The sequence below is a fragment of the Vombatus ursinus genome, unplaced genomic scaffold, assembly GCF_900497805.2.
Source record: "Vombatus ursinus unplaced genomic scaffold, bare-nosed wombat genome assembly UNPS02014768.1, whole genome shotgun sequence".
Classification (NCBI taxonomy): domain Eukaryota; kingdom Metazoa; phylum Chordata; class Mammalia; order Diprotodontia; family Vombatidae; genus Vombatus; species Vombatus ursinus.
Genome location: NW_020954546.1, coordinates 2,768,688 through 2,794,262, shown reverse-complemented (window position 1 = coordinate 2,794,262; position 25,575 = coordinate 2,768,688). Strand labels below are relative to the sequence as shown.

Genomic DNA, 25,575 nt, shown 5'->3' with positions numbered 1-25,575 from the left:
AGTTCTCTGAATACTCTTTTCCACAGGAAATAAAATGCCCTAATAAAACCAAACGTTGTTCGGAATACACAGTAGTATTCAAAAAAAAAAATCTCTGGCCTTTTAGGTCTGAGACACCTAAGCCTCCTATTCAGTGGGCTGCCCTGCTCTAGACAGGCAGCAGCTACATGCAAACAGCTCAGTGGCCCAGTGATAAAGTGCTGGGCCTGCAGTCAGGAAGACCCCAGTTTAAATCCAGCCTCAGATACTTACTAGCTGTGTCATCCTGGGCAAGTCACTGAATCTTTGTCTGTCTCAGTATCTTCAACCGGGGATAACAGCATCTACCTCCCAGGGTTGTTTTGAGGCTCAAATGAGATGTTTGTAAAGCACTGAACTCAGTGCCTAGGTACAGAGGTAGAGAACCTGTAGCCTCGAGGCCACATGTGGCCTTCTAGGACCTTGGGTTCAGCCTTTTGACCGAGTCCAAGCTTTACAGAACAAATCCTTTTATTAAGGGGATTTGTTCTATATAGTTTGGATTTGGTCAAAGGGTCACATTCGAGAACCTAGAGGGCCACATGCCCAAACACTTATTTCCTCCTTTTCACATGTTTGTTCCTTGTCACATTATTGCTTGACAAATGTGAAAAGCCTCAAAGCTTTGCCTTGGATTGGTGGCCAGACTCAGGCATTATGCTGAAAAAGAGCCGTAATTCTAGGTCTTTCTGTATCCATAATTCTAGGTCTTTCTGTATCAAGTCTAGGGACCCTCCCCCTCCCCCTAGCAGGACATGGCAGGTGCTTAATAAATGCTGGTTTCCTTCCGGCCTGGTAGCCCCACTTTAGCCCCTTTCCAGAATCATCTATTGCTGAAAACTTCCATGCTGGTACCAATCTGAAGTCAATTGTGTCCTGATCCAGTCCTCACTCTAGATCCCTGGCAGTTCCCTGCCTGATACGAGGAACAGAAAATCAATCAGACATGCTCAAATCAGACTCTGCCCCCACGCCCTATAAAACTGGACTTCGTCAGTTCCATTGCTGACCTGATATATGGCCTTTCATGGTATGTGAGGGAGTACAGTGCTGACTGCTGCCCCAGTTCTGAAAATGTGTCAGGGGCCATCCGTGCTGCTCTCGCTTTGAACATACGGGCTCTTGGCCCCAGTCCGTACACTGCTCTGAAAGAGATGAGACCATAACGGTCTCCTACCTTCCCCAAGGTTCAGCTTCCCCATAGGACCTGAACTGAAGGCCCCTTCTACCTCCTGTCAGGGACTAAGGACAATTGTGCCTGAAGGCTGGTGACCATCTGTATCCTCGCTACTCAGGGCTCTCACCTCCAAGAATAGAAGCAAGGGGCATGGGGGGGGGGGCCCAAAGTACCCCAATATGGTGGCAGCAGGCAACTCTGGGGGGCCCAGGACCACGATCCCAGGGGGGTAGAATACTAAGATTCAGTTGGTTCCGTGTATGAAGCCAAAAGTAACTTTTTCTATATATAGTATAATAAAAAAAAAGCACCGGACTGGGTGCAAACATGCTCAGGGCCAGCTGAGAGAAGGAGGTAGATTCCCTGGGGAGCTGAGGCTCAAGTGGAAACACATTCACTTCTCATTCACTGAGAGGGAAAGGCTGGCGCTAATCTTACCAAGGCAGGAGGAGAAGAGAGGAAGAGAAAGGCTCTAAAAGACCACGGAAGAACATCCACAACTAGAAAGACCAACTGACTATGTGGTTGGTGGACTGTCTGAGGTCATTCTAAGAGTTCCAGATGTGGTTTGAAAAACAGCAACACTCTCTGAAAAAGCGTCTCGATTCCCAGGGTGACCACTTTGAAGGACAACATTCATTTGGATCCAAATATTACAGCACTTTTGATAAAAAGAAAAGATCAATCACTTTATAGGATCTTATTAAATCTTGACAGATACTTTCAAAAAGTTTATAAAAGGGATAATGGTGCCCTAACAATGGTTATTATCTGTCATTACAAAAGCGTAACATGGTCCCTAGACTTGATACAGAAAGACCTAGAATTATGGATACAGAAAGACCTAGAATTACGGCTCTTTTTCAGCATAATGCCTGAGTCTGGCCACCAATCCAAGGCAAAGCTTTGAGGCTTTTCACATTTGTCAAGCAATAATGTGACAAGGAACAAACATGTGAAAAATTCCACACAAATAAAAGTTGGTTCGTGCATTTCAAAGGCAAGTAAACACTTTTGTCCTTGCGGATGAGGTGGCAGCTCCATTGAACAGAATAAAGTGTCTGGAAGGTAGCAGAAGGACTGAAAATTGTTCTAAAATGGGTAGACCTGTCTGCTCCAAGGAAACAGGTAATTTAAAAAAAAAAAAGAAAAGAAAAGCAGCCTGAAAGGCATCATATTTCAGGGTAAGGCTCTCCAAAGACAATAAGGAGCCTGGAAGGCATCCCCAAAGTCTCCCCAAAGACACCCAGGAAAATGAAGCCCCGAATAGAGAAGACTCTATTTTTGTCCACTGGATAATGGAATGTTTGTATCTAATGATGAATTAAGTTCATATTTATGTAAAAAATAAAAACTATCTAAATAACAAGATAATGAAGAGTAGGCATGGTAAATAGGCCAGAGAATTTTGTGCAGTAAACTGATTCTATATCACATGAAATATAATTTTGTGATATCTACAATTTGGAACAACATGTGAATATGAAACATTACACACCATAGCATATGCAATAGCAAAATGACCACCACAGCGATAATTCCTGCTTATATACCAAAATCTTTTGTTGAAAATGAAGAGACAGAGGATCTATTAAGAACTCATTAAGGTCCTCTAAATTAAAATCAGCATCAAGCTAAAATAGAGAACCCAATGACTTCAACGCAAAGATGAGATTAGGCAAGAGGAAGGTTAAAAAAATATGTACCAGAAAGCATGGATCAGGAAAAAGGAATTCGAGGCCAAAGCCATATACCTAGAAGCTTCATGTCTTTAAATCATGAACTCCTTAAAAAAAAGAACCAAAAGATGTTAGACATGGAGAGAACCAAATACCATTTAAAAAAAAAAAAGAAATTTATTTTACTTTGACAAATAGATGTAGGAGGCATCTCTGAATCTATTATCCATGTATATTCCAATCATCAATTTGTCAGAGCAAAGATAAGAATTAGCAAGAAGATAAAAGAATGGTAAAATAATGAGAAAATATATAGCATACAGTTCAAATCACTCAATCTCAAACCACTCTGGGAAGTCACAATATCCCCAAGTCTAAGTTTCTTCAACTATGCAATGAAAGGGTTGAACGAGATGATCTCTGAGGTCTAATCCAGCTCTCGATAAGTTATCTTGTTTAAACAGGTGAGTACTAAGAGCAGGCAATGAACAGAAAAAATGACGATGACACAATTACAATAATATTATATAAAAATGTAATCACTGTAAATCAGGTATCATTAACAAGGAGATGAAAAATGCCTAAAAGCCCCTTAGGTAAAAAACACTTCTTTCGACTGCCAAGTGGAAAGAGTTAGTGGCCAAAGGCAACACTGGCTTAAAACACAAACCCATTTGTAAAGTCCTAAGAAGAATGAGGGATGATTATGATCAATACTGCCTCATAAACAGGAAAAAAGTAGTGGAAAATAAAACAGCTTAGAGAAAATCTGCCAAGAGATATAACTAAGCAATCACCCAAGCACATTTAAGGGCTAAAAATAGAAGGAAGACAACAAAAAGAAGAAAAGAAAAAAACCTGCAAAGCCTTTTAAACAAATTATTTTCATGGAGGACAGGAGGATCAGCACACTTGTACTGTACTATCACAGTCCATGATGTGATAGTAGCAAAATAGGACTAACGGGAACAAAACCAGGAAAAGCGGCTAGGTTGGAGAGAGAGAGAGAGAGAGAGAGAGAGAGAGAGAAAGAGCGTGTGCGTGTGTGTGTGTGTGTGTGTGTGTGTGTGTGTGAAGATATTAAAGATGTGGAAAGACATCTTGTACCTTACTGATATATGCTTCCTACCTGTCCAAAATCTTTAAGACACTCATCCACACATGGGCAGCCAGGAGGCACAGTGGATAGAATGCTGGGCTTGGAGTTAGTAAGACTCCTCTTTGTGAATTCAAATCTGGCCTCAGATACTAGCTGTGTAACCCTGGGCAAGTTCCTTAACCCTGTTTGCCTCAGTTCCTCATCTATAAAATGAGCTGGAGAACGAAATGGCAAACCACTCCAGTATCTTCTCCAAGAAAACCCCAAATCGGGTCACAAAGAACTGGACACAACTGAAAAAAAAAAAAAAAAAAAAACAACTCAACAACCACACATGAATGTGCGACATCCATAATGAGAGTATGAGTTGGGAATATTCAGGCTTTGCAAGTGATGTTCTACAAAAGACTCCACCCCTTATCCTCTCATGAATGACCACAAGATGTAAAGTATACAAGATCCCATTGTGTTTACTGTTTGTTGATTATGAAAAGGCATTTGATTTGGTAGAACAAAATGTTAACTTAACGGTTTTCTTTTAAGGATCTCCTATCCAATTATCAAAATCATTAAAGATTCCTTGAAAGATATAGTCACAGAAAAAACAAACCTTACTCAATGACCCTCTGATTATAAACATCACGTGAAGCATAAGGCCAGGATACGTCATGCTAGCCAAAGGTGTTCACCATTGTGATGGAGGAAATCCAAGCTGAAGAGGAATTCCCTTTAACACGTGAATAGCAAAGTCCTCCACATGCTCTTGTTTGCAAACATTGTTCTGGGTCAATCAAGCCCTGGAAGATTAAACCCTCCTGAAAGAAATCGGTAACCAATCAAGAGCCTGACCTTCCATATGGGAAAGGCCAAACAGACGAAGAATGTCTATTGCCCAGATCATAACATATGCTGCTAGATGGCTAACCTATACAGAACTGGTCCATTAGTATGCATATCTGGGACGGACAATACAAACAAACCAGAAACTGGGTCCAGAGCTAAGCAAGAGGAGAAACGTGGGCCCGACTGTATGAAGCAAATTGCAAAGCTCCTCTAAAGATGTCAGGTTTCTCCTGGAAACAAAGGCCCATCTGTTTTATATTAGTCTTCTACTGGTTCTGTTTTATGGCTCTGAGAAAGGAGATACAATAATCTCCCGAGAACGAAAATGAATTTCACATAGAGGACAATAGAGAGGTGCATGAAGGAAAGATTAAGCTAAAACATTTAACCAAAAGGGAATGTCAAAAAATAGTAGTAAAATATGTCTCTAGGGGAAATGTAGTGGAGAAAATGGGCTGGTCACATGTTAAGGGTGAGGGCTAGCAAGTGGACTCTCTGAGTGTTCCTCTAGCATCTTCAGGGTACAGGATACCAACCTATACGGATATCAACCCTCACTTGTAGCAAATTATGGAAGGACACAGACTACAGCAGCACATATTGGGAAGAGATGGACAGATAGTGATCTGTATCCAATGGGAACAGAGATCCGAGCAAACTTTGGAAGGTTTTACATCATGGAGATATATTGGTTATAGTTGATTAAATTGATCTGTCACCAAAAATAGGAAAATGATAAATGCTGGAGCCAAGATGTGGGAAAATTGGAATATTAATACATTGTTGGTGGAGTTGTGAATTGATCCAACCATTTTGGCAAGCAATTTGGAACTATGCCCAAAGGCCTACAAAAATGTGCATACCCTGTGACCCAGCAATAGCACTTCTAGGACCGTATCCCAAAGAGATCATAAAAATGGGAAAAGGACCCACATGTACAAAAATATTTAATAGCAACTCTATATGGTGGCAAAGAATTAGAAATTGAGGGGATGCCCATCAATTGGAGAATGTTGAACAAGTTGTGGTATATGAATGTAATGGAATATTACTGTGCTATAAGAAATGATGAGCAAGCAGACTTCAGAAAAACTTGGAAAGACTTGTATGGACTGATGCTGAGTGAAGTGAGCAGAACCAGGAGGATGCTGTACACAGTAACAGCCACACTGTGCAATGACTAACTTTGACAGACTTAGCTCTTCTCAGCAATGCAAGGATCTAACACATCTCCAAAAGTGTCATAATGGAAAATATCCACATCCAGAGAAAGAACTATGTAGTTTGAATGCAGATCAAAGCATATTATTTGCTCTTTTTTTTTCTTCTGTCTTGTTTTGTTTCTTCTTTCTTGTGGTTCCTCTTATTGGCTCTAATTCTCCTTTACAACAGAAGTAATGTGAAAATATGTTTAACAGGAATGTATATGTATAGCCTATATCAGATTGCATGCCATCTTGGTGAGGGAGATGGGAAGGGGGAGAAAATTTAAGACTCAAAAGCTTACGGAAGTGAAGGTTGAAAACTAAAAATAAATACAATTTTTTTAAAAATCAAAAAAAAAGAAGAGCTAAAAAATTTATCTGTCATCAGTTCTTTTAAAAAAATTCACAATGACAGATCTTAGCTTCTCTAGGTAAATTAAATTTGACTTTCTATCACTGTCACATTACAGCACATTTCAAGAACCTAACTTTCTAACTTTATCCTTTACTTGGAAATTGACAAAATTTAAAGGAAAAATATCAGTCTAAAATAAAGTAGGATCATAGGTCTGAGAAAAGATTTGTAAAGCAAGAAATCACTGGTAACTTTAGAAGTAGCAGTTTCAGACTAAGGATGAGATTGGGAGCCAGGCTGCAAAAAGGTTAGAAGAGAGTGAGAGGATAAGTGGAGGCACTGAATATAGATAGCTTTTCACATAGTTTAACTGAGAAGGTGAAGCAGAGATACAGGACAAGCTACAGGACAACAGGTAGGTGAGGTGGTAAAATCAAGTGTGGGTTTTTTTAAGAATGAGAGAGGCTTGGAAAGTAGGAAAAAAACAGTTGTTGGGGAAATTGAAGATGGAAGGAGAAGGATGGTGGGGACAATATGCTACAGAAGAAGGAAAGGAGGGGATGTGATCAATGGTGCATTTCTTCAGGGACTGATGTGAAGAAAGAGAGTGGGGAATGCTGCTGAGGGCGAGAAGAGGGAGGATGCACCAATTGGTCTCAATTTTTTCATTGTAAATATCCTGAGTTAAAGACTTAGCTATTCTGATCAATACAATGATTGAAGACAATTCCAAAAAACACACGATGAAAAAATGCTATCCACCTCTGGAGAGATCTGATGAACTGAGTGCAGATTGAAGCAGACTTTTTTCACTTTCTTTATGTTGTTTGCCTTTTATGGGCAACACAGCTAATATGGAAATATATTTAGGGGCAGCTTGGTGGCGCAGTGGATAGAGCACCAGCGCTGAAGTCAGGAGGACCTGAGTTCAAATCCAGCCTCAGACCAAACACTTGACACTTACTAGCTGTGTGACCCTAGGCAAGGCCCTTAACCCCAATCGCCTAAAATATATATATATCTATATATATATATAGATATATAGATATATCTATATATATATACACACATTTAGCATGACCTCACATGTATAACTGATATCATGTTACTTGCCTTCTCAAGGTGTATAACAGGAGAGAGGGAGAGAATATGGAACTCAAAATTTTTCTTAAATTAATGTTAAAAATTAAAAAAAGAAAAAGAAAATACCCTGAGGGAGACAGAGAATTATCCCCTGCATTTCAAAAGATGGCTAGACTTTGGTAAACAAATCTGCCCATAGTCACACAGGAAACCAGTAACAGTCCCAGAAATGGAACTCAGTCCCATCTCAAAGGTCTCTACTACAGACTATGCTGCCTAAACTTCATTACAGAATGAAATTTTAACATCACAATTAAAACCGCACCTACATTCCATATGCCCGGGGGAAAAAAAAACTGTTAAAGTGAAAGTGTTAATGCTATGTCATAACACAATAATCTGTTAAAAATCAGTTGAGGAAGTAGAAATCAATGAAGAAGAATTTAAAGTGCTCTGTGCTCTAATCTTAAAACTTAAAATCTAACAGCTTATCATAGCCTAGACAACCTGAGAATTATATGAACTAAGCGTGAAACCTAAAATCAGATGCTTAAATCATTTATTGAGAATTAAAACAGATGGTATCCAGTTCAGGTCAAATTGCCCAGGGAGTGCCTTTCCCTGACAGTCATTTTGCAGGAGTGCAATGGATTTCAGAGCACTTGGAAGAAAGAGTAGGGAGTTCATCGTATCATTCACACAATTCAAATCAGAAACTGCTTTTGAAAAATTCAACACACAGAAACTGCGAAAGGTTAACCTTTAAATGTTATTGTCATTTATCCTAAGTTGCAAGGTTAAGAATTCATCAAAAGCCTTAGCCAAAGAAAGCAGCCATGTTCTTTCCATTCAAATCACCCAATCAAAATGACCTTCACAGTTACTGGAATAGTCAAGGTGGATCCCTTGGGATTTTTTTCCCTCTTCCTAATACAGGCAAATGTGGAGGGGATTAGAGTCACAGCACCAGAAATAAAAAACCCCAAGACATAAGTAAAATATCTCAGGAGCTCATATAATCCGACTGCTAAACACCTCTTAATCTTAACATCAGCAACTAAAAGGAAGCAGGCCCCAGAGGGCCCCTGGACAAATCTAAGGAAATAATTAGAAAATAAGGATTGCTCTGATCCAATTATCTCCATCAGCTAAACCCTTATTAGTGTTATTTACTTGGGTAATTTTTGAAAGACCATTTCACAAATGGTTAAGGGTACAATATGTTGAAGAGAATTATGAAAATTTTCACCTTCCTTCTAAGCAAATACAGAGGAAGGGGACAGAAACAAAGGCCCATCCCAAGCCTATTTGCTGTAAGTCTTATTTGTCAGCAGGGATGAATTCCACTCCCACCTCTCAGCAGTAATCCAAGTATTCAGAGATCATATGTTTCAAAATTAGGTCTTGTATAATACTCTAAAGACAAGAGAGCTGATTTCACTTAGGGCCAACTGAATACAATGAATCTTGAAAGGAAACCTATTTTCAATAATGTACCCTCTAGAACAGCAGGGGCATATTACCATGGGATTAGAGTCTGCAATGAGATCCCGGAGAGAATCCAAGAAGCCTTGATCCTCTACCATCTGGGCGTTGATGTCATGCAGCTTGGCCACACAGACTGCTGCGGTCTTTCGGACGTAAGGATCTTCATCTTTCAGACACTTCCGAAGTGGCTCACACAGATACTCCGTGATCTTGTCTACCCGAATACATCCCATAGTCCTGACTGCCAGGGCACGGATTAATGGGTTAGGGTCTTCACAATCCTACGAGAAAAAGTGTAAGCGTACATATTATGACCATCATGTAATGAGGATGGCTTCCACAAGCCACACAAGAAAACCAGTCTCCCTAGGTCAGAGGCCCCCAATGGCAGCTCCCCTGAAGAGCATGCTCAAAGTTAGAATCCAAACCCCGCCTCCACTACTGCACACAGTAGGTTCTCACTGCCTATTTAATTGCTTAGGAGCTGGTTCTTTTGTTAATCATATGTTACCAATGTGGCAGTAACAATGACTTAGAAATACTCTTCTCTCTCCACTACCAAGAGAAGCTTCTTTATATACTACTAGTCTGTCCACCTAACACCTACTGCTTCCACATGTACAGGCACATGCAAAAGCAAGTTAAAAGAAAGGCAGAAGAAATTCTGCATCCTGATTTTCGCCTTTCAGAAGGTCTGCAGAATTACATCAATTCCTTCATGGGGAATCGGGTTACCTGCTTTTCTAAAATGTAAGGTAATGCATCTGCCTTATTCATTAGTTCTCTGGCACTAAGAGGGAGAAGTCACACTGACAGTTCAGCAGCCAAGTATGATGCAATGACTCAGCTGACATGCTCCTTTTCACCTGGCAAGAGGAGAATCTACTGGACTCACCTGGCAGGAGGCAGGCCTGTGGCTTGAGGTCCCCTGAAATTGAAGGGCTTCTAAACAATGTCTAAGCCATCCTCCCAGTCATTGCTGGTACTACTCTGTGAGGTTTTGAGTTTTGTATAATCCTTCAGAACACAGAGCACTTACGTGTCCTCAGTACAGACACCGACCAAACCAGAAGACACGTGGCAAGGAGACTGCTAGGAAAGCTACCTTCACAAAGCTGTTGACAGCCATGATGGCCATATCTGGCTGGCTCTTGGCGTAGTTCATCAGATACAGATAGACAAGCTTCTTCAGCTCCAGGTTATCCGTCTGCATACAATTCACCACATCTGGAAAGAGAGAGCTGGGGGCAGGGATAGGGAAAGAAGAGGGAAAAAGGAGTGAGAAAGAGGTTATATGAGAGATGCCAACATCTATACCTGTTCAATGTATCTTGAAATCACATACGCTATGCAACCCAGGGAAGACTTTTGTGGTAAGTTACAGATGTTAACTGCCAATAATCTCCCACTGCAACTTTTGTCACTGCGTGAACATGACTCTGGATTCCCTCTAGCACAGGTCTGGCAAGTCCAAATCTAACTGTAAAGATCATCAGTTTGGATCTCATAGCAAACTGACTTGTACAGTTATCCTAAAACCATCCTCGAAACACAAAGTGATTAATTTTTCAGTTACAGCAATTCTCAAAGACCAATCTACAACATTAAAGAGGCTCTGCAATCTGCATTTGTGAAAGGCATACACACATCCACAAAATCACAGATAATTGAAGACTGAAGCCTAAGATTGTGGCCAGGTATTAACATTAACTTATTGGGCCTATTTTTAAAGAATAATATATATTCTCAATTAATAAAATATGAGCCACGTGTTACTACATCATAAGCTCCCAGACAGCAAGGATTACATCTCCCTAACTTGTTCTCTGTAGGGCCCAGCACAAGTTTCATGCACAAACTGGAGGTCAATGAAAAGTCTCTGACAGTGATAAAGTCTACCATCATCATCCTGTAAAAACAACTTTCTAGCATCTGTCAGGAGGGCAGTTGATAGACAGAAAATCTGAAATCAGCTGGTCTATTTACAAAATCAAGATTTTAGCAGGATCAAATCAACCTAAAGACTATAGAACTGTTTAAAATCTTGTACTGAAATGCCTGTGGAAAAATTCTAGACACTGACATCCAATATCAGGAACTCTGAGGCATCTGACAATCTGCAAGTTGCCAATCTCAAGCTATCATCCAAATACTGATCATTTGTGAAAATTCAATGCTGTGTGCAGGTCAACTTGTCAGGGTGCACAAAGGTTAACCAAGAGGCACCAAAGGGAACCAAAAAAGCTGTGAGCCAGAAACAGGAGAAAAGACGGGGGAAAAGGAATTGTCTGATCATGGCTAATGTGGGAACTGTTCTACTGGACTCTGGAGCAACATCACCAGGGTTTGGTTTTGTCTTTTGTTTTCAATTTGCTTAATGGGGGGGATTAATTTTAAAATGGCTTGTTACTTGAAAAAAAATTAATTTTTTTTTTAAAAATCACTACAGGAAAAATGTCCTTTAGTAGAAGCTGAGTTTGAGTTGAAAAGGTAAAAGATTTTCTCCTTTGCATAAACAACCCAATAACTAGATTGGGGTGGGGAACCTGCAGCCTCAAAGCCACATATGGTCCTTCAGGTCCTCAAGTGCAGCCGTTTGACCGAATCCAAACTTCATAGCACAAATTCCCTTAATAAAAGGGCCTCAAGGTCCCTAATTCAAGTTCCCCAACTCTGAATTAGATGATCACCAATTGGCGGCTTAAAATTTGAATGTAACAGTGCACTAAAAAAATTCAACATAAAACACCAGAGACGTCAGAGTTTTCACTGCTGTTTCTTCACAACCTGCCCCAGGCTCCCACTTTGGTCATCTTCATACTCTGAAGTCAACTTTGGTCTCATCCACTTGTGCTCTTCCAGATATTGCATGTCACAGTGGATCCATGCCTGTCCTTCCTAAGGGACTCCTACATTCCCTCTCAAGTTTACCAAAAAAGGTCCCTGCAAGGGGCTAGGGCTCTTCCTCTTAATCTCCTGACATCACATAGATGCCAAAGGAGCATGAGGGGCTATCAGTTATCGTGCCGTCTCCAAAACTGGCCTATCTTTTTATCCACTCATAAAATTCCAATAAAGTTCTCCATCTACAAACATTCACCACAAAACTCTATTGCCCTGAAGACCAAGAATTTCAATCCTTTAGAAGCTGTGGCATTGCAAAGAAGACTGGCATTTAAAATTCTGTTTTAGAGGGAGCCAAGATGGCAGAGGGAAAGCAGTGACTTGCGAGAGCTCTCCCCCAAACCCCTCCAAATACCTACAAAAAATGGCTCTAAACAAATTCTAAAGCAGCAGAACCCACAAAAAAACAGAGTAAAACAAATTTCCAGCCCAAGACAACCTGGATGGCTCATCAGAAAGGTATATCATGCTGGGCTGAGAGAGGAGCGCAGTGCAGCGTGGGCACGCAGGCCGCAGCAACCCTGGAGCAGGCCTCAGAGGACTGAATCACGGGCAGCTGCGGCAGTTTCCAGACTTCTCAACCCACCAACGCCAAAGATAACTTAGAAGGTCAGTGGGAAAAGTCTGTTACTGCAGTGAGAGAAGAAGCTAGATCTCAGCTGCCCCGAGGAAAGTGGCTGGCTTCTGAGCTTCCAGCCCACAGACTGAGGGGGAATCAAGTGGCTGATCAGAGGGGGATTGCAAGGATCTCTTTGCCAGGGCTGAGGCAGGAATCTCTTGCTTTGCCCATGCTTGGATCTGGATCACAGTTCTGAGGGGCAGTCCTGGGGTGAGGAGGAATGCTGGCGTGGTGGAGCCTGTTGTGGCGGTGGAGAGGAAATACCTCGCCCCTTATCATAGCACATTGGAAGAACTGACACTTTTCAGGTCCCTAGAAGTATCTCTGAAAACAGCTGTACAAACCCCCAAACCTTGGGACAGTACATTCTCCACATTGGAAACAGACTCTTACCTTAACAAAGAGTTTAAAACTCAAATAATTGGTTGGGATCATGAGCAAGCAGCACAAAAAGAGTCAGATTATATTATCTTACTTTGGTGACAAAGAAGATCAAAACACACAACCAGAATTAGAAAATAAAGTCAAAGCTCCTACATCCAAAACTTCCAAGAAAAATATTTGAATCAGTCCCAGGCCTTGGAAATGCTCAAAAGGGATTTTGAGAAGCAAGTAAGAGAAGTAGAGGAAAAACTGGGAAGAGAAATGAGAGTGATGCAAGAAAATCATGAAAAGCAAGTTAACAGCTTGCTAAAGGAGACCCAAAAAAATACTGAAGAAAATAACACCTTAAAAAATAGCCTAACTCAAATGGCAAAAGAGGTCCAAAAAGCCAAAGAAGAGAAGAACGCCCTAAAGAGCAAAATTGGCCAAATGGAAAAGGAAGTCCAAAAGATTACTGAAGAAAATACTTCCTTAAAAATTAGAATAGAGCAACTGGAAGCTAGTGACTTTATGAGAAATCAAGACACTGTAAAACAAATCCAAAAGAATGAAAAATTAGAAAACAATGTGAAATATCTCATTGGAAAAACAACTGACATGGAAAATGGATCCAGGAGAGAGAATTTAAAAATTATTGGACTATCTGAAAGCCATGATCAAACAAAGAGCCTAGACATGATCTTTTAAGACATTATCAAGGAAAACTGCCCTGATATTTTAGAACCAGAGGGCAAAATAGAAATTGAAAGAATCCACCGATCTCCTCCTGAAAGAGATCCCCAAAGGAAAACTCCTAGGAATATTGTAGCCAAACTCCAGAGTTCCCAGGTCAAGGAGAAAATATTACAAGCAGCCAGAAAGAAACAATTCAAGTATTGTGGAGACACAATCAGGATAACACAAGATTTAGCAGCTTCTACATTAAGGGAACAAAGGGCATGGAATATAATATTCTGGAGGGCAAAGAAGATAGGATTACAACCAAGAATCACCTACCCAGCAAAACTGAGTATAATTCTTCAGGGGAAAAAACGGTCATTCAGTGAAATAGAGGACTTTCAAGCATTCTTGATGAAAAGACCAGAACTGAATAGAAAATTTGACTTTCTAATACAAGACTCAAGTGGAACATGAAGAGGTAAACGGGAAAGAGTAATCATAAGAGACTTAATAAGGTTGAACTGTTTACACTCCTGCCTGGAAAGATGGTATTTATAATTCATGAGACCTTTGTCAGTATTAGGGTAGTAAAAAATTATATATAGTATGTATATATATAGATAGATAGATATAGATATAGATATAGATGGATAGATAGATAAGATAGAGGGCACAGGGTGAATTGAAGATAAAGGCATCATATCTAGAGAATAAAATTAAGGGGTGAGAGAGGATCATACTAGGAGAAGGAGAAAGGGAAAGGTAGAACAGGGGAAATTATCTCACAAAAAAAAAAACAGAAAAGAAAAGGCTGTTATAGTGGAGGGGAAACGGGGGAAGATGAGAGGAAATGAGTGAATCTTATTCTCATAGGATTTGACTTAAGGAGGGCATAACATACACACTCAACTGGGTATGGCAATCTGTCTTACCCTACAGGAAAATAGGAGGGGAAGGGGACAAGAGAGTAGGGGGATGATAGAGAGGAGGGCAGATTGGAAAAGGGGGTAATCAGAAGCAAATGCTTCTGAGGAGGGACAGGGTCAAAAGAAAGAACAGAATAAATGGGGGGGAGGATAGGATTAAGGGAATAGAGTTAGTTTTTCACAGCATGTCTACTATGGAAGTGTTTAGCATAACTGAACATGTATAGCCTATATTGAGTTGCTTGCCTTATCGATGAGGGTGGGGAGGGAGGAAGGGAGAAAATTTAGAACCCAAAGTTTAAAAAACACATGTTTACAAAAAAAATGTTTTCACATGCAACTGGGAAATAAGAAATACAGGAAATGGAGTACAGAAATCTATCCTGCCCTACAGGAAAATAGAAGGGGAAAGGAGGGAGAGATAGCAGGGAAAGCAGACTAGGGGAAGGGGTATTCAGAATGCATGCCATCTTGGGGTGGGGGGATGGATGAGATGGGGTGAAAATTTGGAACTCAAAATCTTGTGGAAGTAAATGTTGAAAAGTAAAAATAATATATACATATATATATAAAAATCAAAATTTTGTTTCAAAATTTTGTCTCATAGAAGGCTGGGGTCATTATTGGCACTGGCAATTTCCTGAGACAATTTCCAACTGTCTTCCTCATATTCAATTCTGGGCCTAGTTCACTGCCCATGCGACAACTTTATACACTGAGCATTCAAGTTGCTTATCAGTCTAGACAACAGACATTCTTCTATCTGACTCTTTCTGTGGGAACAGTGAGAACAAATTCTCCTGGGTGATGACAGATCTCATTCAGGAGGCTCTGCAGTGTTCCAGGGTTTCAAGTCAACAATGCAATGTCCTTCACAAACAGGAATATCTCGATTACCTCACCAATTGTAAGGGATTTCCTCTTCCTGTCGGACATTGTCACAGACCTCTTCCATGACAGTGGCAAACACCTTTGGTAAGCATAAGTCTCCCTATTTTGGGCTTTTTAAAAAATTACTTATCAGAGATTGAATAATGTTCTCTCTGTCATTACATTTTTTTGTTTTGTTTTGAGGCAGTTGGGGTTAAGTGACTTGCCCAGGGTCACACAGCTAGTGAGTGTTAAGTGTCTGAGGCCACATTTGAACTTAAGTCCTCTTGACTCCAGGGCTGGGGCTGTATCCACTGCGCCACCTAGCTGCCCCTCTGTCATTACATGTTGCAAGGAGTCTTGTATGATTCTAGCTTATGCATAGTAGGAACTTTGTTGGAGGAAAGGCTTCGAAGGCTGCATTTTGTTCTACTAAATAAAACACTTTTTTATAATCAACCAAAAATAAGCTCAGTCACTCTGCATTCTCTACATATTTCAGTCAAATGTGTGGTCAAAAAGATAGGAACTGCTGTGGAATATCTTTCATGAAGACTTGCCTTACATGTCATGATCTCACACATCTGGTGAAGGCATTTCAAAGTCCAAAATAATTGTGCTAAATCATAGAAACACTGTAATCTGTTCAAACTAGACAGATTTCTTAAAATAGGCTGGTTCTTTAACTCAGCATATGAATTCTGGGCTCATAAAGAACTGACAATGCTGACTTAAACTCAGTAGTAATCACGGACGGAAGCTTCTGCCTCCTGAAGCAATTTTAACATTGCATGAATATGTCCTGGTCCCAGATTCACAAGGATGCCGGCTCCCTGACAGTGTGGTGCTAGCTAGATCAGTGTACGACAAGATCAAATTCACCATCTTCTCCTAGGACATTATCTGAAGACCAGGGTAGAGTTAACAAAGGAGTCAGTCTTGAAGGAACTTAGGAAGGACTCCGTACTGCCTCACAAAAGAGGTGCAATTAAAGAGGAAAGCAAACAAAAGAGAAGGAAGAATGGGGGTGGGGGGCAGGCACATGATCCCTTACCTGACATCCTTCCCCACTGTCATGGCTGCAATCACTTTCTTGACAGCTTCTTTCCTTTTCTCCTTCTTTTCATTGTTGAGCTCTGCCTTCAGTTCAAAGATCTCTCCTACCAAAAAGAGACAGAGAAAGAGAGAGACAGAAAGAGAGAGACTGTGTCAGTAGAAAGTCCCAGAACCAAGTAACTAAGACCTACGTTACACTTCACAAATAAAACAAAACCACGACAGGTATCCAGTGGAGTCATGACATATAGGATAAAAGACTCAGCATATGGAAGGGCAATTGATAAATGCCAAGTCCCAGAAACTCTGCTGAGCCCTGTAAAAAGACTAAACCAGGACTAACAGGAATCCTCTTAATGTATGGGTGAAAATGAACTTGACTTGCAGAACCTTAATACTCATTCAATTGACATCAAAGTACCAGATACTTCTTGATAATCTTAGTATTAACGTGTTACAGACTACAGTGTCTCTAACAATAGAGCAAAGAAATTCTATATTTTACATATCAAACAGATGACTACACATACTTAAAATTATTTGGTTTAAATGTGTTTAAAAATTTTTAAAGATAAATAGCAAAACCTCTTTAAGGGAGTAGCTTAGAAAGAGCTGGAATTAACTGAACACAGGCCAACAAGTTACTTTGGGTTTCTTTTTCAAAAGTAAAATAAGTTTTAAGTTTAAAAAAATTTTGTCATTCTGAACTTGATAAACATGAATATTTACCTATATAAGACAAAGAAAAAGAGGCAAAAATTGAAATTGCCACTCTCTACTAGGCATAGTTTTTTTAAAAAATATATAATAAATTCAACACATTACTTTCAGAGCTCATTATGCAATCAGCATTCTAGCTTCAGAGCTATCCTGCTTCTTTGTGTCTTTCTCTAAACTTCCCTCTGTTTTCTTCCATATAGTTTAACAATGACCCTCTTCTTTCTTTTCTTTTCCTGAGGCATCACCAGCTCTAGCCCCCATCAGCTCTTCAAACTCACTCCCCCAAAATTAAAAAAAAAAAACCAAACCTCCATTACTACAAATAAGCATTTAAGCAAAAAAAAAAAAAAAAAAATCCATTGGCCATGTGTGAAATCATATGATCCATCCTGTACCTCGAGTCATCATCTATCTCTCTGTCAGGACATAGGTAACATGCTACATCTGGACATCCTCTGGAGTCATGGCTGATCACTGTAGCCTTTCAAAGTTATTTTCCTTAAAATTGTATGAATTATTCATATTATTTTGCTTACTTCATTCTATACTGGTTCCTCCAAATCTTGCCAAAATTCTTTCAATCCATCCTTTTCATCATTTCTTAGGCTACAATACTATTTACATACCAATATTTGTTCCCCAACTGATGGGCACTCTCTTTAGTTTCCAGTTCTTTGATACAACAGTGCTGCAATAAATATTCTTGTACACACTGGTCCTTTACCTCTGCTTTTCATCTCTTTGGAAGGTATGTGTTGCTCCAATTTGCTTTCATGACCTTTTATATCTACATCTTTTCTCCATTTGGAGCTGACTATGGAATGTGGTATAAGATGTCAGTCTAAATGTAATTTCTTCCAAATAGTTTTCCAGTTTTCCCAGTTTGGTTTTTTGGTTTGTTTTTTTTTTTTGTCATATGTTGAGTACTTATCCAAATTGTTTGGGTCCTGGGTTTACAAAAAACTATTCTACTATTTTTAATTAGTTCAGAATGTCATGTTACTAATTTGTTCTACTGATTAACTTTTTTATTTTTAACCAGTGTCAACTAGTTTTGGCGACTGCTGCTCTGTATGATTTAAGATTTGGTCCTTCAAAGCCACCTTTCTTCTTGCTATTTAAAATTATTTCCCTTGAGACTAATGACCTTTTGTTCCTCCAGATGAATTTTATTATTTTTTTCCTAGCTCTAAAAAGAAATTCTTTGGTAATTTGATTGATATGACACCGAATAAGCAAATTAATTTAGGTAGAACTATAATTTTCATGTTGATTCAGCCCAACCATGAGCAATTAATCTCTCTCTGATCATTTAGGTCTGGTTTTATTTTTGAAAAGAATTTTATATATTCACATAATTCCTGTGCATCTCCAGAAAGGCAGACTCACCAACAATTTCCATTCTATCTTTCCTTCACCCAGAAAGAGAAGCCCTTTACAAACAACAAAAAAGTTTCAAGAATAAAAGTAAAAAAATTCAGCAAAACCAATGAACATATGGGGTGAAGGAACAGAAGTATCTTCTGTCTCTTCTTTGGAACAGGTTTGATCATCCAAATTTTGTAACTCTAAGTTTTGACTGTTTTGTTCTTGTTCATTCCAATCACATTGTTATAATCACTGTATATACTGTTTTCACTTTGCAACAATTCATATACGCCCTTCCATGCTTCTTTGTAGTCATTGTGTTCATAATTTCTTACAACACAGCAATATTCCACTGCACACATCTACCACATTTTGTTTAGGCATTTCCAGTCACTGGGCATCTATCTACCTTGTTTCCAGTTCTCTGTTACCACAAAAAAATGCAGCTACAATTATTTTGGTGTCTATGAAGCCATCATGTTAACGAACTCCCTGGGCCACATCCTTAGTAGAGGACTCGAGGGACCAAAGGGTATTATGCATATATTTGTCATTTTATTTGCATAAATTCAAATTGCTTTCCAAAATGGTTGTAGTGGTCCAAAGCCCCACCAACAATACATTAGTGTGATTGTTTTTTCACAATCTCTACAAGATTAGTAATTCCCATCTTTTGTCGTCTTTGCCAAATTGCTGAGTATGAAACCTCATCTTGTTTTGATGTGCATTTCTGTTATCATTAGCAATTTGGAACATTCTTTCAAATGGTTAACTGTTTGCAATTCTTCTTTTGAAAAAAATTGCTGAGTATGAAACCTCATGCTTGTTTTGATGTGCATTTCTGTTATTATTAGCAATTTGGAGCATTCTTTCAAATGGTTAACTGTTTGCAATTCTTCTTTTGAAAACTATTTATATCCTTTGACCACTCCTCGGTTGGGGAATGGCTTTTGGTTTTAAATATTTCTCTTAGTAGTCTATATCTTAGATGAGAATATATATTTATCATAGATATTTGATAGAAAAAAAATTTTCCCTATCCAATCATTTCTCTTTTTATCCTAAATGCATTAATTTTGTTTGTGTAAATGTTTTTCAATTTAATTTAATCAAAATTATCTATTTTGTTTTATCCCTTATTACATTAAGACATCAACCCTTTGTACACAGTTGTGAAGTTTATGATTTGCTTTTCTTCTAATTCTGTAATGATATATTTAATATTCAGTTCACGTATCCATTTTTTAAATTGAATTTTATTTTATTTTCAGTTCCAAATTCTCCCTCCCCCACTCATTGAGAAGGCAATAAATCATGTATCCATTTTGAACTTATTGTGGAATGTGGGGCAAAATTCTGTGTAAGCTCAATTTCTGCCAGTCTGCTTTCTAATTTTCCAAGCCATTCTAATCAATTAAGTTTTTTTCCCACTGTTTTTTGAGGTTTCTCAAACATTGGTCTACTGAATTCAACAGTTTCTGTTTGTTCTTCACCTAGTATGTTCCACTGATCTACTTTTCTATTTTTTAACCAGTATCAAATGGTGCTGATGATGGCCACTTTATAAAGCAGTTTTAGGCCTGCTATTCCACATTCATTCCTAACTTCTTTCATTATTTTATTGATATTCTATTATTTTGTTCCTTCAGATAATTCTTAATCTATTGTCCAGCTCTATAAAATATCCTCCTTTGGTAGTTTGAATAGCATAGTATCAAATTTATAAATTAACTTTGGCAGTATTATCATTTTTATTACACTGGCATAGCCCAGCTATGAACTCTGAACAGCACTCTAGCTGTTTAAGATTTTATTTCTTTAAGGAATATTTTGAAATTGAATCTATACAGGCCTCACGGGCTTTAGTAAATGGACTCCCAAATATTTTGTCATTATTTTGAATGGAATTCCCCTAATATTTCTCCTGGATTATTATATAGAAATGCTGTTGGGTTTCGTAGATTTATTTTGCAGTCTTCAAGTTTGCTAAAGCTGTTAATTATGTCAGTTTCTTTGCTGACTCCCTAAGATTTTCTAAGTAACCCACAGTGTCATCACAGATAGTTTTGTCTCCTCTTTGCCCGTCCTTATGTCTCTAATGTCCTTCTCATCTTATTGCTGATTACTAGCATTTCTAAAACTCTATCAAATAATAGGAGGGAGAGAGGAACATCCTTGCTTTACTCTTATATTTATTAGGAAAATTTCTATTGTTTCCCATTATATTTACATATAATGTTTGCTTTTTCATCTTAAATACTTCTGTCATATTAAAAGAAAAAGATCCCTCTATACTTTGTGTTTTCAGTATAAATTAGTATTTTACTTTGTCAAACACTTTTTCTACATTATTAATATGTGGTTTAATATTAACACATTATTAATAATTATGTAGTTTGGAGCTTTTTGTTTTTAACGTAATTAATTACAATCATTCTTTTTCCTAATGTTGAATCATCCTTGATATAAATCCAGTTTATAAATGCATTCAAATATTATCCAGTGGGATAACAATTGGGAAAAGATGGGTAACAGCACATTATGACTTTCATAGAAATCAAGCACCTCTAGTGGGGTCTGTGCCATCAATACCCACTTAAACAAAGAAGACAAGAGCATTCCAAATGAAAAACTACTTTTTTTTTTTGTTCAGCAAAATGAAATAGCATAGCCAAAAGCAGTCAGCTAAGTTGGATTCCCTCAAAATTCAAAGCTGCCAAAATCCAGTTTTCTCTTTTCCCATCATTTATTTCCTAAAAGCCCCAAATGAGCAAACAGCAGGATTCCAGAAACACTGCATCATAAGCAGCAGGAGTCGCAAAATGAAAAAAGGATGTAGCAGAAGCTACTCAAACTGACTAAAATATAATTTGAGAGAAGGGTAACTCAATTATTGTGCTCTTTCCATTATTTAAAAAAATTTTCAACTTAACATTTCTGATAGCACTGGCCCTAATAAAGGTCTAACTGCGAGGCTGACGTTATAAACGCCTGAATAAAGGAAAGTAACAGAGCCCCTTGAATGATGGGCATTGGATAATAAAGTTCCTTCAAACAGCTTTAATAATATCCCTGTATGAGACAGAAGACAGCTCAATCATCAAAGCAAGTAAAATGCTATGGAAAGGAAGGGAGAAACAGGCTGATCCTTGGAATTTAAGGGAACAGAAAACATGACATGTTTTCATCAATCAAAAGTTAGAGGAGTAGATGATAGCCATGACATTCATAGAGGAGGAAGCCAAGTTATAAGGGTCCCTGGGGACAGGGAGACACAAGGAATTCAAAACAAAGATGGATTAGAAAAGGATTGTAAGAAATCAACTAGGAAAAGACTTCCACTCTCCTACTTTCCTCTCTCTGCCACTAAAACACATTTGCCCTCAATGAGTGGAGACTCAAGCAGAAAAGCCTGACCATAGGAAATAAAGGAAGCCAAGGTACAGGATAAAGCAATATAAAAAAGTGATTTAGTATGTGCTCTCTCTGATGAAAAGATGATTAGGATTAATCTGAATTTCTGCATAAGGAAATGTAGTGACAGATCAAGAATTCACATTAAAACATTAAAAAGACAAAAGATCATTTTCTAGCACTTCAACAAAAAAAAGTGAAAGGGAGACAACTGAGGTGCCTCGTATGCAGCAACATTAAAGGTTTAACCTCAAACAAGAAGGTTAAAAATTCTTTCAAAATTTAAAAGCTACTTCATGATACGACAGAATCTTGAAATAGTGGTAAAACCATGAGGATGGCACTAAACTGTATTTGGGTCTTCTAAGTATGCCCCCGATGTCTTTGGGCTCTACTGATTACACCCAACACAGGAACGAGTACTATTCAGGATAATTTCCCATATCTATCAGAAGAGAAACTTATCCACAAAGTGCAGTTAAAGTTCTGCATATATAGCACTGAAGAGACAGGAACAACCCAGTTTTATTCATGTTGTGGAACCCTACTGATATCATAGGACCACAGATTTAGTGCTGGAAGGGACCAGAGAGATCATCTGGGCCAACTCTTCTATTTTATAGGTAAAGGAGGTTAAATGACTCCCCCAAAGACACAGAGGGACTGGCAAAGCCAAGATTCCAAACAAGGCCCTCTGACTTCAGATGTAGTGTTTTTCCCCATTGCACCAAGATTCCTAGGCTGGAAGTTTATCTTAGACAGTAAAACCAATGACTAAAAAGGATAAGCTGCCTAACCCAAGTGAGCTCAGAAAAGGGAAGCTAGCCACAGCTCTCAAGTGGGTGGTTCAAAGTCATATTTTTAGAAGAGAGGGTTTTTGAAGGAGAGCTCTCAGCCAGTGCTCGTACTTCTATACTCGGATGGAAAAATCCGTATCCAGCTCAGAGGAGCATCAATTGGCCAGAATGGGGCACCTGACTTAACTCTCAGTGCACGATCTGAGAACCAGAGCCTATTCTGCCAGGCTGTCTTTGGGAACAAAGAATCTTTGACAGGGAAGGAACCTTACAGATCACCTCTCATCCAACCTGAACCTAAAATGATCCGGCAGAATGATCACTCCGACATGCGAGCAAATCATTTCTTCAGCTTTTGTAGCCAAATGGACAGGAGATTTTCCCCTCTTCCTCCCAAGCCAAGAGGAGACAAAGATAGTTGGGCAATTCTACCTTTTTTACCATCCGGAAACACTGGGATTACCTTACACAGGCTTACTGTCACATTCAAACACCAAGAGGTTTCTCTAGAACAGTATTGTAGCTAAAGATACGTCAAATAAACCTCACCTTATCCACTGGTGGGTCTAGTTCAGCCAAAACCTTAGCTGGAGGGAATGACACCTTATTATTTCCATGAAAATCTCACACATTTACCTGGCCTTACCTTTTTTATTGGTTGTGAAATACTTGGAGTCAGTCATTTTTCCAGCTCTTTAAGGTATACCTGCAATGAGAGAAGATTCCTTTAACCAACATAAAGCTGCTCCTGCCAGAACACCCAGCACTGCAAGTGCGTGGGAAAAAAAAAAAAAACAAAAAAAAAAACCCAACACTGATGTCCTAAAGTCAAAGACAGTAGAAGATAAACTATTGAGCCTGCCTTAACAACTCTACAATATCATCCAAGAATGCTTCAAAAGCTAAAGCTATACCTTTTTGAAAAAAACGGCAAATTTATTTGGAAAAATGCTCTTTTCCTATTATTTTCTTTCTAGGAAAATCTGTTTTTCCTCTATGCTTTTAGATCAATCCAATCAACAAGCATTCTTTCAGCACCTACTATGTGCTAGGTGATGAGGTTGCAGATACCCAATTCCCTGCTTGCAAGGGGCTTATACTCTAGTGGGAGAGGCAAAAAGAACATGTGAGTTTAAGCAAAACAAGCAAAGAGAATAAATACAAAGTGGTTAAACATAACTTAGTTGGGAAGGAAGACACAAGCAATTACAGATCAGGAAATGATTCACCTAGAAGGTGGTATGTGGGGTAAGCCTTTAAGGGAAAGAGGGCTTCCATGAAATGGGGTGATGAGGGAGCTCATTCTAGTTACAGAGGATGACTATTGCAAAGGCATGGAGAGGAGATGTGGGTGTTGCTGTGTCTAAGAAGCAGAGAAGAAGCTAGTTTGGCTAGATGCAGAGTACCATAGGAGTCATATACAAGAGGGCAGGAACAATAGGTTGGGACCACACTGTTAAAGGTCTTTAAAAACTAAGCAGAGGAGTTTATATTTTATCCAGCAGGCAATAAAAATGCTTTCAAAACTTGAAGTTACCTCTTGATGTGACAGTTCATTAGGCTATAGTGTGCCCCAGGGTTCTACAGGGTAAGAAAATAACACGGTCGGATCTGTGCTTAGAAAAAGTCACTTTAGCAGCATTATGGAAGATAACTCAAGTGGGGCAAGAGGCCAATGAGGATACCACTACAAAAATCTAGACAAGAGGCAAGGAGAGCCTGAGCTAAGATGGTGGTTTTGGGAGATGGGAGGAGCTGGATACAAGAAATGTTGTAGAGGTATGAACCACATAAAACCATAAATACATAATAACCACATAAACAAACATCATTTGGCAACTGACTGTGAGGTGAGGAAGTGTGAGGAGAAAAGAATAACGTTGAAGTTATAGACCTTGGAGATTGGAAGAATGGTGGTGCCTTCAACTGAAAGAGGGAAGTCTGAAGAGGAGGGGGTGTGGCAGGAAAGATGAGTTGCTTTTGAATATGTTGAGTTTGAGATGTCTCCAGGACATTCAGAGATTAGACTTTGATCTATCAATCTGGGAGGGGAGCTGATAAAATCACCAAGAGAGATAATGCAGACATAGGAGAAGAGGGCCCAGGACAGTCGTGGGGAACTTTTAGGTAAAGTGGTCTGGATGATGAGCCAACAAAAGAAACAAAGAAGAAACAGACAGGTAGAAGGAAAACCAGGAGAGTACAAAGAAAATATCAAGGAGAAGAGTGCTCAATGGTGTCAAATCTAGACGTTAGGTAGAAAAAAGATCAAGACTGAAAAAGGACAATTGGACTTGGAAATTAAGACACCCCTGATCCCTTTAGTAACAGCAGTTGCAATCAAGTGATGAGGTCTAGAAGTCAGACTGCAAAGGACTGAGGAAATTAGAGAAATCAGCAGCAGCGAGTATAGACAGATTTTTTTCTAGGGCTCTGGCTAAGAAACAGATAGCTTGAAGGGACTGTAAGGTGTAGTGAGAGTTGCTTTTTTTTTTTAAGGATGGGGAGAGCTGGGCATTTCTGAAGGGAGAAGGGACTGACATAGGAGAGATAAAGACAGAGCGGCTTAGGGAATGTGCCTAAAAGCCAAAGTCCAGGGCCATGGTTCTTCACAGGGCCTCACAAGGCCAAGGGTGAAGAACCTGTGGCCTCAAGGCCACATATGGCTTTCTAGGTCCTTGAGTGAGGCCTTTTGACTGAGTCCAAGTTTTACAGAACAAATCCTTTTACTAAGGGCATTTGTTCTGTCGAGTTTGGGTTCAGTCAAAGGGCCACATTTGAGGACCTAGAGGGCCACAGATTCCTCACCCTTGTCCTAGGCTGAGTGGAGACTTCAGGCTGGCTGCTAATTCTCCCCCAACTCTGGTCATTCCCCTTTCACGGTCCCTCCTTGTCAATGTGGAAAGTTCA

The 25,575-nt window shown here is 39.2% G+C and overlaps 1 protein-coding gene across 3 annotated transcripts in view; it reads right to left on the bottom strand.

The window, feature by feature from the left end:
- The window catches only part of AP2B1 (adaptor related protein complex 2 subunit beta 1), a 130,837-nt gene that overhangs the window by 95,982 nt on the left and 9,280 nt on the right, over positions 1-25,575 (bottom strand). For all 3 annotated transcript variants that reach the window (XM_027862486.1, XM_027862485.1, XM_027862487.1), the window contains exons 2-5: positions 23,312-23,371; positions 16,365-16,470; positions 10,053-10,188; positions 8,983-9,228 (exon numbers count right to left, since the gene is read on the bottom strand). In XM_027862486.1, the coding sequence (XP_027718287.1) occupies positions 8,983-9,228; positions 10,053-10,188; positions 16,365-16,470; positions 23,312-23,348 (525 nt within the window). In that variant the 5' untranslated portion in view covers positions 23,349-23,371. The remainder of the gene's footprint in view (positions 1-8,982; positions 9,229-10,052; positions 10,189-16,364; positions 16,471-23,311; positions 23,372-25,575) is intronic.